The 11953-nt window shown below is 42.0% G+C and overlaps 1 protein-coding gene across 5 annotated transcripts in view; it reads left to right on the top strand.

The window, feature by feature from the left end:
* ulk4 (unc-51 like kinase 4) overlaps positions 1-9303 on the top strand; it is a 73936-nt gene extending 64633 nt beyond the window's left edge. For all 5 annotated transcript variants that reach the window (XM_027287341.1, XM_027287340.1, XM_019256792.2 and 2 more), the window contains 2 exons: positions 3951-4039; positions 9058-9303. In XM_027287341.1, coding sequence (XP_027143142.1) covers positions 3951-4039; positions 9058-9115 — 147 coding nt within the window. In that variant the 3' untranslated portion in view covers positions 9116-9303. The remainder of the gene's footprint in view (positions 1-3950; positions 4040-9057) is intronic.
* The last annotated feature ends 2650 nt before the right edge of the window (positions 9304-11953 follow it).

Genomic DNA, 11953 nt, shown 5'->3' with positions numbered 1-11953 from the left:
AATCCAGGGCTTTGCTTTTGAATTTTCCAATATTAATTTGAGCAGCTCAGTAAAGAGAGGCAGGGTAGGTGAGGGCAGTCCAGTGAAAATACACCTTAAGTCCTTAAGTCAACATGACCAGTTTGAGAAATTGGCTGTTTTTTTTTTAGACCCCTATGAATTATGTAAAATGCATTCCTAATGTTTTGGCTTGGCCGCAGGGTCATGAAATAGTTTCTGCACGTGGGACACAAGGTCAGCTGTCACCCTGAGATCATATGATGTCTGTGTGTGTGTGGGTGTGTGTGTAAGAGAGAGAGAGAGAGTTTGCGTGTGTGCAACAGTGTGTGTATTTTTGATTCCTCTCACTAATTAGTTCCAGCCACCTGAACCACCCACACACAAACTCACACCTCTTTTTCTTTTTCTGTCTATCTCTCTGTTGTAGCAAATTTGTCCTCTTGTGCAAACTCCCTCATTACCCCCTGTGCTAACAGCAACAGTAACATGGAGGTGTGTATTCTCTATCTTGCTCACCACCCTGAGCAACACACACACAAAACTGTGTGTCTTTCTGCCATTTCCTCATAGCTAGAGGATGAGTCACGAAGCAACTCAGTGGTAGGAGCAGAACTAATTTATTTGCTCCCAAAAAATACCCATCTACCACTCTGCACTTTGAGTCATTTGCCTCATTACTCATTAGGTAATTTAAAAGATTTAAATGTTAAAGTTCTCCTAGAGTACTCCTGATGGAGCCCAGTACAAAAAAGTTTTAAGGAAACTGTTTTAAAGTTTTAAAGAATAACAGAAATCAATATCTTGTAACTGTTAAGTTGAGTTTTCTTGAATCTCATTATCAATCAGCAAATCAGTTAGCGGAGTGCAATGTGCACCTTTGAAAAAATGAAACAGACACTCATTATCCACAATCCACACTTGTGCACAGAAGCACAATGATTCACACATCCTCACTCAAACACACACCTACACACACAGACGAGTGCCTGCCCTTCAACAAAGGCTTTTTAATTATCTTTCATTGATTTCAGGGCTCTGTTAATCTCAATCAAAGATCCGCTAATAGCTTGGAAACTGCAAAGGAGGAGAGAGAAGAGGAGAGGGAGAATGAATCAAGTCTGAATTAGTGAAATTTTCAACTTGTCTTTTTTTTCTTTTCCCCTCAACAACCGCAACTTGGAAAGACTTAAAGTGGAATGCTAATTAAATGAAAAGGGATTCATAAGAAGCTGTCAGAACAATAAGAATTTATTATTTTTATCAAAGCAGTTTGATTTGTCAGTGTAAACTTAGTAGCCTGCATATGAAAATACAACATTCAGTGTGTTTAGTGATTGGTCCCTTAAAATGTGACACACTTTTTCAAGTCCCTTCCACACATTAAATCCCATAAATCACCAGCATTAATAATGTGTAATCATTTGTATTATTTATATGTAACAACATACATCTGTAAGTCAACACAGGATGTTTAGACGATTGGTCACTGTCAATGCTGTCCTGTGTTTCTTCTGACACTGCTTGTTAATCACACTCTTGTGTCTAGAAGCTTCCTCCTTTCTCATCTCCGGAGGCTGAAATGCCTCAGAGTTGGCTCTCCAAAATGTCAGCGCATATTATGTCCAATTAATGTAACCTTTTACATCATTGAGCCATCAGATAAAGAAATTTATCCTTCATCAATCCCTCAGAGTGCTTAATCAGACTGTGGCGAGGTGGCCAAGTGTGTCGTGAGAAGAGAACACTGGGGTCAAACCTGTTTAAAAAAAATCAATTTCCATACAAAGTCTCTGTTGGTGGCATGAATTGAAATAAAGATACATTCAGGTTCAACAAGTGTTCAATGTCATCAAAACATTCAATGTCTGACGAAGACTTAGAGGTCTAAAAGTGTATTTGGGACCAATGACATCTGCACAAAAATACTGTGTGAGTCATGCATGATCTGTTATTTTCTGAATGTACTAATCTGTCTTTCTCTGCTGTCAGGTCACTTGTTTGAAGTTAATATCTATCATGACAGCCCTGTGCTGTCTTTCTGAAACGCAACATGTCTGAATGTGTCTGTGTCTGTGCCTTTCATCTGACTTTGAGTTCAGTGTTATAGAGTCAGGGTGTTGGTCAGGTAGACAAGGGGAGAGAGGAGGATGAAGGGGGGAGAGGGTGAAGATGTGGTGGAGAGCAGGGGTGAAGACGGGATGATAAGTAGGCGTGTTGTGTGTGTGTGTTTAGTGGTTGTTTGGCAGGCAGGCACACGTAAATGTTCGCTCACCCTGGTGTGGAAGGTGAAATGTGTGTGTGTGTGTGTGTACGAAAAGTAAGCGAGTGAGGGGAGCGTCTTTGTCTCCTCCTAACCCCGTTGCCTAGCAACAACCATGCTGTGTCGCTGCAGAGACAGAGGTGATGATGTCACCAGAGATCAGAGAGAACACGTTCACCAAACACACGGACACACAACCAGTCACGCACATTCATATCCACTAACACACACACATTTTACAAAGCTTAAAGAGACACAAGACACGATTTGTGTTATTATTTATTGTAATACATTTTCCCTCAACAAACCATGCCACTAATATTGAATCAAACTTAACTTGACTCCCAGTTTAAACACCCACTCAGGAACACCTGGTCCCCCAGTCTGTGGACCAGGTGTTCCTGAGTGGGTGTGTAGCCTAGACATCACAGAGTGGGACAGTGTTATAGTCAAGACCAGCTAAACTGAGACCAAGTCAGGTTGGCTGATGGTCACTTTAGCAGTGCGTGTAAAGGAGGGCAGCAAAGGCTAAAAAATTTAAATTAGAAATGAGTCAAGTTATTGATATAATTTGCAGCAGGAAGTTTTACCTAGTTCATATTCATTTCTTTTTTTAATGACCTGCTTCATAAAATACTGATTTTAATTTGTTGGAGGAACTTTGCAGCTGTTGGCTCGTGGTCTTATTGTTAAACCTCGACCTGACATCTCCTGTCCTCTTTAGTTTTCTGTGCCACGCAGGTGTTTGCTCTGTAACTACAGAGTGTGGAACAACTTTTTAAAGTGGCACTGGCAAATGAGTGTGATGTCACTCAGTGGTTGGTCGTGGTAACTTGTGAAATGATGCTGTGATAAAAAGCACAGGGTTTTTATAATGTTGTGGTCCATGAGATGATTTTGAGTGGGGCTATGAAAAGATGACAAAGAATGTGAAAATTATATTTCTAATGTACAAATGTTTCATCATTGGCTTCTTATTATTGGTGAAACAATGGTTATAGCTGCTCGTCTGCCTCTTCTGATCGATCAGTGCAGTGGTCTGAAGAAGAGGACAAACACTAAACCAAAGTCACCTTGTTAGGACGACAGTGATATATTATCATATTTATCATATATATTAGTCCTTACTATAGGGCTTCATGACATCATACAAAGTCATCCTGCACTAATCTGCCACACTGAGGTGTTTTTAAGCTAGTTGTTATTATTAAACCCTTGGCAGGATGACTAATGGAAGCCTGCAGGTGACTGGGGAAGAAATACCGCATTGACCCTGGCTCAGATTCAGCCAGTATCACTTCACATGGTGGTCAGTTTTGTGTTGGCAAACTTGATAAACAATATGTTTTAAACAAAATGAAAAAAGACAAAAAGTGCTTTCCTGTTTCAGTTTCTCTTTGTTCCACTTGGCTGTGTAAATCTGCACAGTTGGCCAACAGAAACACTGATGCATTGTGTTGGGAAATGGAGGTCATTATTTAGTGTGTCATCTCCCTGTTTTTATACAACATTACACTGCCAGACTACAAAGTGCAGCCATGCTCTCATACACTGCTTAGACCTACGTCAGACCCTTGTCATCACGTCCTTTGTCGAGTCTGGACCAGTGCCATTTAACTGACGACTGATGTGACCGTGCCTTTTGTCTGTCTCACTCACTTTGTTTTTTCCTCTCTCCTTCTATCATCAGGTGCAGACTACAGAGCGATCTGATTGGTTTGAGTGTCCAGAAGGGGCGGAGCTAATGAGTCTGCTGCAGAATATAACTACATCCAACAGGTCTGTGTTTCTACTGTTTAAATGCATGTGTGTGTCATGTCATTGATAATCACATTTTTTAAATAACTATAAGTAGTGTCAGTTTTGAAATCATACCTCAAGAGATACCGATAACAAATCATTGTGGATTTAAATGTCATGTTATTATTTTCATGCATGTCTGAACATATCTGTGCATTACACGTGTCAAAACTGGTCTTTTTCTAGTCGTTAATTGAAAGGATATGAGCTTCTGACAGGACAGACTGTGAGCTTAATGGTTCACAAAGAGCTGAGAGATATAAGTATATGCATATATGAAACACAAAAACTTTGTTTAGGAGTCTCTTGAGATCTCATATCAATGAGAAGAAACACACACCTGACGGTGTAACAGGTTATTTCTAAGACTTGACTTGATTGGGAACTGTAAAGTTTGTGTAGAGACAACCTCAACCATTAGAAATGTACAGGAAATACTGCTTCAATTGTGATTCAGTTTGATGACGAACTACAAGTAGCACAAGCAAAAAACAACGAGGAAAACGGAGCCTTCTGTTCACTCACCAACAGTGGCATACACACTGACTCTGTCATCTGACCAGTACTGCGACCACGGAGTAAACTATTTACACATCAGTCAGGAGACCCTGTTGAGGACAACAACCACTGTTACGTCTGTGGCATTGTGTGATAAAACTCAGGTGTGGCATATCAAGATGTGGAATAAACAGTATGATTATTGCACAGATGTGCCTTGGACTATCAGGTGGCTGACTTACCTTTACAAAAGCAGAAGTGGTTACAAACAGATTTATGCACAAAACCTAAGAGAAATAAACCTAAAGTGTTGCATTTTTGTTCAGTGTCCATATTTTGAAATGAAAATACAGAAGAAAAATCCACTTTAAAACAGAAAGAGGTTTTGCTCCCTCGTTTTATGAGAAACTCTATTGTCCACTCTGCACCTATTTATAACAAAATGGTTCACATTCACTGTTACTGATGAGCTGAGTGAGGTCTGCTGTGAAGCAGAGGGCAGCAGAACAGGCTGCGACATCTCAGACGCACATTAAATGTAACTCTCTGTCTAAAACAGTGAATCAGACCTCAGATGATTGTGTTGTTGTGACACAAATTTAGAAATGCGTTCGGTGTGTGTGTGTGTGTGTGTGTGTGTGTGTGTGTTCATTCATTCATTCATGTCTGCACCTGTATCTTTGCGTCTGGATGTGTGTCCACTCTTTGAGCCAAGGGTTTTGTCACCGTAGCGACCGTGCTTCCTTTGATCTCTAGATGTATGAGACCAGCGACCTGTCGCACACACACAAACACACACACAGTTATTGCACGCATGCACACACACACACACACACACACACACACACAGTGAATCCACACAAATAGTTGCTTTCACCGCCTTCTCCATACAGACCCTCTGTCTCTCAATCACACACACACACACACACACACACACACACCCTGTCAGATCGATAATAAAGGTGTATTGTTGTCCCCTATTGAGGCCTCTCCTACTCTCCCCTCCCTCTCCCCCTCTTTTCTCCTCAGTCACCCCTTTTCTTCCCTTTTTGTTACCCTCTATACCCATTTCTCCTCCTCTCTCCCCCCTCAATTTTCTTTCCTTTCTCTCATTTTCTTTCTTTTTTTACCGCTCTGTCTCTCTCTTTCCCTCTCCCACTTCTCCTCTCCTTTCTCCTCGTCTCCTCTCTCGCCTCTCCTTCTCTGGCAGATGAAAGCAGAGATCAGCTCTATCCTTTGAAGTGGCTGAGACTGGCACACTCCCACTGGTTTAGCGGTAGGAGGAGGGGAGCAGAGGTTTTAGGAGAAAGGGCAGGAGATGAAAGGAGTTATGAGGAGAGAGAAGAGGAGAGGAAGGGAAGGGAGGGGAGGGGGGGGTTAATTGAGAGGATGAGAGGAGTTTGGGGCAGAGAGAGGAGACGGAAGAAGAGTGGGAAGGAGAGGGGAGGTCTGGGCTAAGATCCTTGCCCAAATGATGTCATTCAGGCCTTACCATGGCAACCTGAGGAATGCCTTTTCAAACCCTCAGGCCTGACCGAGTGTAGAAGGAGGGGAGGAGCGTCACTCATAGTCCTCCGTCCTGAAGAAAAGGCTTGAGGCCCAAAACCTGATCCTTTATTGCTGCGTTCAGTCAAACATGAAGCCATCAGCAGCACACCCGACTAATATCTGCTCAGACAACTACACTACTCCTCTCCAAACACTTGACTCTCTGAATTTTGAATTCAACTACAACTTTTACCGAAATGGTAACAGTGATACCCTAAAACTGTAAAGTAGTAAGTCACCTGGTGCTGGTTAACAACAGCACAGCACTTTGGTAGTCCATGGATTGTAAAACTAATATTTCCCCCATTGTTCCCTTCAGGAAACTTCTGGGGGGGGCACTATAAAAAATAGAAATTATGATAAGTGTGCAAAGCAGAGAGACTAAAGAGTGAATAAAAAAATATCACAATTCTAGGATCACTTTGTCTCATGTGAAGAAATCTGAGCAGTTGGGGTTGAAAGGCCTTGCTCAAGGGTAATAAGGGAGGGGCAAGCACTGCTTTTCATGCTACCCAACCTGCCGGTCTGGGGGATTGAACCCATGACCTTCTGGTCACAAGTTCACAAACCTTGTCTGACCTATAGGCCACTGCCTGCACTGAAGCTCATTTGTAAGGGTAGGTTGGAAGCCTTTGGTGTCGCTCACTTCTGCTACAGTTACATTTTCTAACACACACCCACTCTGATGTCACATGGTTTTAGTTGTCTCGCTGTATTTATCTTGATTTTGGTGCACACAAACACGCCTTCAGTCAGTCAAACCCGAGGGCAGATTTCAAACCTGTCTTCTGAAAACTGTCTCTGTATTGAGGATCATGTTGTAAACAGATGGAGACAAATCCACTGGGGAACAGTGGAATGAACTCATCTACTGTAGAATAATCTATTGAGATAAAGAAATCAGAGAGAGGAACCTTGTTCACTTGTTCTATTGTTGGTTCTTTAGCTTTATCTCAAATGGTGGAAAACATGAATTTCACACAGAATAAACCCCAAGTGTTATATATTAGTATAAGCCGAGTGTGAGGCTAATGTTCTGTAATAGCCATTCACCGTAATCTAAAACCAATTATTTCATTTTCCACTATCCGCCGTGCAGCTGCTGAGTGTCAATTTGGCACTTTGGAAAGTTAGTCCTAAAACTTTTATGGATGCAATTTATGCCATCCAAATTCACAAACTTTCAAGGATTTTTTAGGCCTCTGGGAGCTGTGTTAATTAGGTTAATTATGTAGGTTTTAATCAACTAAGGGGTGGGCTTCTGCTGGCCTGGCTGTCAGGCTGCCCTCAAAGACACCTGGGAGGAAGAGAAGAGGGGAGGAGGGTGAGGGAGGGAGATAAGAGAGGGAGAGAGGAGAGGTAGATTACAGACGGCCTGGAGGGAGTAAGCACATTGGATGTTCACAAAGCCACAGTATTATAAATGTATGCAGTCTGTATTTTATGTGAACTATAATAACTATTTCATGGCACTCATTAAAGTGACATTACATTTACATTTAGCCCCCACACATTTAGTTTCAGAGGGTAATACCACATAAACATGGCAGCTGTGTTCTGATTACATTACCAAACATCAAGCAAGTGCAACAACACAGCAGCTAGTCCAACAGCAAGAGGCCCAGCTCGGCTGTTTTCTGTTTTACAAAGCTTTTGCCAACAACTAAAAGTCAGTCCCAGCCCTGCGCTCCAGGCCTAAAAATCCTCCTCTTCTTCCCAGTGGTGGAAAATGCCTCAGGTACAAACACGAACACTCCCCTGGTGCTCTGAGCTCACAGGCCGGGCAGGCCAGCTAATAGCGTTAGCTAGCATTAGTTTGCAGTAGTTTACTGTCTAAACCGTCAATAACCGAGAGCTGATGACCAGAGAAAACCAGGAAACATTTTCTCCATCGATGTAGCATCAGTATGATTCAAAGTGGAGCTGAAAACGAGTTTTGTATTTGTAGAAGAAAATAACATGTTCAGAGGACAGAATATGAGCCAACCAAAGGGCAACTCATCAAGGCCACTGACAAAAGAGACACCAGCCCAGGGCCAGACTGCAGTCTCAGCTCTGCTGCAGTAACTGCAGAGCTCATTTAAACAGCAGGTTCCCCAAACAGTTTATCTTTAGCAGTTTGCACTCCTCATCACCCCCCTTCAGGATTCTATGACTGCAGCTACATCTTAGCTGGTATGACAAGAGGCATAAACACTTTCAGCCTCCCAGTTTGTGAACAAAATGGATCAATTCTGCATCCACTGTTGGCCACGAGTTTACAATTAACTGACAAGACATGAAGGCTAGCACTGAAAGTACTGCTAGAGACTGTGGTTTGGCAAACAGCCAGCCAAAGAGTGAGTACACATTGGAGTCACCGGTGCGGTTCACATGCACAGGGTCACTGAGACCTTTGAGCTTGTGGGGTTTGGTGAAATTTGTATCTGCTTTATGTAGGTCAGCTGCTTTGTATGCCAAGCACATCCACCAACAAATGATGATGAAACTAAAATCAGACAGCTGCACATCTACTAGTGTACGAGCATACAGAATATGATGATCAGGATTTCAGAAGGCACTTCATAATAGTTCAGTTAGAGGCCAGAGACGGCTTTTGTGCTCAGATTTCCACTTCCTGATCACATCTATTTCATTCTGCCCAACACTGAGTCATTTCCTGATGAAAATGTCAGAGTTTGTCGAGGATAACACAGAAATTTTTTAATCACCCTTATTAGATGGGACATTATACAGGTAGACAACAAGGTGAGAGAGAGAGAGAGAGAGAGAGAGAGAGAGAGAGAGGGCTGACATGCAACTTGGATCCTCAGCTGGAATGGAAGCATGAATGATGTGGTTATGTGGTTCATCATTTGCCCCTTTTTAGGGACAGTGTTTTTTATTATGTCACTAGGTAAATAACATAACTGTGACACATTGAATAACTCCTCTTTTTTTCTCTGTCCCAGATGTCACATCGATGTGGTTCCACTGGCTACGGAAATCCTCGAGCTCTCTGGATCCTAGAAGCTTTTCATCTTCAAACCTGAAGCAAACCAGAACCATTCCACCATTTCAGGGCTTTAAAGATACTTCTAAATTGGTAAAATGCTTTTTAGATTTCCTCTCAGTCTTCCTGTAACCTTTTCTGAGTATTCAGATCGAGGATTGTTCTTTGAAAATGTCAGTTCTGGAATAAAATGCCATTATTTATATGTGCGGTGTCTTGGTCAATCTGAGTAGAAGCTGAATCTGGTATCAGGGCACTGAGTTAGTGTAGCTCTCTACATTGACTCTCATCAACTGTGAAAATTGCTTCAATGATGGTCATAAATAGTGACGTGTCCCCAAAATAATTTGGCAGCTGAGTCTAAACATCCATCCAGTGTCCATCAGCCTGCACAGGATTACAGCATGAAAATTAATCCAGACTGTCACAGGCGTCGTAGCGCTGGCCTCTGGGATTGTCCAGACACTTTCAGTCAGCATTAATGGATGAACATTAGCTCATTAGTTCACGTGTCTGCCATCATGTGTGTCGTGTGCCTGTAATGTGACAGTATCACCAATTTCTACTTCGCCTTACAGTGAATGTAGCTAGGAGCAACACACTGCTCGACTACTGCCAGCTTTTCTCACTTCCTTCATTTCACCACACACTGAAATCTTACAGTTGTGTTAAAAATAATAGCAGTGTGTTTAAAAAATTGAGTACAGCCCAAAATCTTTAGAATAGCTTTAATAGCATTGGGAACATTGCACATTTGTTCCAAATCAAAACATGAAGAAAAAATGGTCAAATTTGTTATATTACAGAAAGTGAAGAAAAATGAATATTAGACTGTTCAATTAGTGAAGTCATTCAAAACAGGTGTCAAACAGGGGGCCCTTATTTAAGGACAAAGGCAGCAAATGCTGTACATGCTGGTTATAGTGCATTTAAATGGGTCGTTCCAGACATTGTTCAGAAGAACAGCGCTCCTTGAATAAAAAGTTGATTTGGGGGTGGAGGGCATATAAAGAAGTGCAGAAAATGCTAATAAAGAAGCCCCCACAAAGTCCCATTGTTCCAAAGACGACATGCTGAAGAGGTTACAACTTGCCAAAGAACACATTAACTGGCTTAAAGAGAAATGGTGCAACATTTTGTGGACTGACGAAAGCAAGATTGTTCTTTTTGGGTCTAGGGGCAGCAGACAGTTTGTCAGATGACCCCCAAACACTGAATTCAAGCCCCGAATAGCAAGCATCATGTTATAGGGATGTTTCTCACACTATGGTGATCACATACCAGGGATCATGGATCAGTTTGAATACTGCAAAATACTTGAAGAGATCATGTTGCCTTATGCCGAAGAGGATATGCCCTTGAAATGGGTGTTTCAACAAGACAACAACCCCCAAACACACCAGTAAGTGAGCAGCATCTTGGTTCCAGACCAAGATTAACGTGATGGAGTGGCCAGCCCAATTTCTGGGCCTTTATCCAATAGAAAACTTGTGGGGTGACATCAAAAATGCTGTTTCTGAGGCAAAACCAAGAAATGGTGCCAGAAGTTGGTGAACTCCATGCAACACGGATGTAAAGCAGTTCTCAGAAACAGTAGTTATACAACTAAATAGTTGAGTGAGTCACAGGAAAGCTAAATCTTTAAATACTTTACAGTTTATTTAGTAAATGTTTGAAAATGCAGACATTGCTATTTTTTTAACAGCCTAATGTAAATTTTTCTTCACTTCATGTAAAGTAATAAATTCAATACATTTTTCTTCATGTTTTGATTTGGAATAGAATGTGCAGTGTTCCCAATGCATTTTCTTGTATGGAAATAAAAGCTAGAATTTGGGGCTTTACACTGCTATTATTTTGAACACAACTGTATGCCAAGGACCAGTGCCACGAGTACAGTTTAGCGTGGCAGGTCATAGCACTCGTATAGAAGTCATTTTGCTGATCCCAGCTACACCTGGTATTTACCATAAGTTTCCCAATTGGTCAAGCTGTATAAATTGGACATTGTCACATAGAATAATCTATTGCGAAAGGTGTCATACGTACGTGTTGGTGAGAGGCTGCCAGAGGCCAGGGAGACTTGAGGGTGAGGACAGACGTGGGTCTTGTTAGAAAGGTTGTGTTTAGTTCTGGCCTCTAACCACCCCAGCAATCCCTCACACAACATTACACTGTGAAAAAACTCAATTGTGGACATCCACGCAGTCACCACTTGCAGGATTTTAGTTCTTCACTCCAGGTTCTCATTTTATATGCAAATCTTACTAATCTCACTAAAGCTGCAGCAAACACAGCAGTCACTGAGCAGTTGTGGAACGTCATACACCAAGTTATACAAACTGCAATTTGACACATTCTCATATGTGGAAGAGGTGAACTGGCCTCCTGCCAAACTGCATGGACTCTGCAGGTGGATGTGGATACTTGTTTTCACAGTTGGTGGAGTGTCAGTTTTTCCTCACCTCACTGTTATTTGATGGGTCACATCTGTTATCATCCATTTTACCTTTGTGGTCTAAAATGTGTTCAGCACACTCCCACTGAGGTCCCAATTCTGCCTTATTGCAAAATGTAAGTGTATTTACTGTGAACCATTTGTCTGTTATACACCAGTCTTCACACGACCGTAAAATTCATCTGAGTCATTTGTTGCTGTGTAATGTGTGAAGGTGTTGGTGAAATGAGACGTGGAGGCGTCCAGGTGAAATGACAGTCCATTTTATTGTTTCAGAACACAGCAGGCTACAGCAACCAGCTCCTCCCACTACCCCACCCCTTAGTAACAGCAGACCAATAAGAGCCCTCCTCCACCCCCCCGTCCATCCACAGCCACACCCTTCCAGCTAGGTCAG

This window comes from Larimichthys crocea, chromosome XIII (genome assembly GCF_000972845.2).
Source record: "Larimichthys crocea isolate SSNF chromosome XIII, L_crocea_2.0, whole genome shotgun sequence".
Classification (NCBI taxonomy): domain Eukaryota; kingdom Metazoa; phylum Chordata; class Actinopteri; family Sciaenidae; genus Larimichthys; species Larimichthys crocea.
This window is presented reverse-complemented; position numbering and strand designations above follow the sequence as displayed.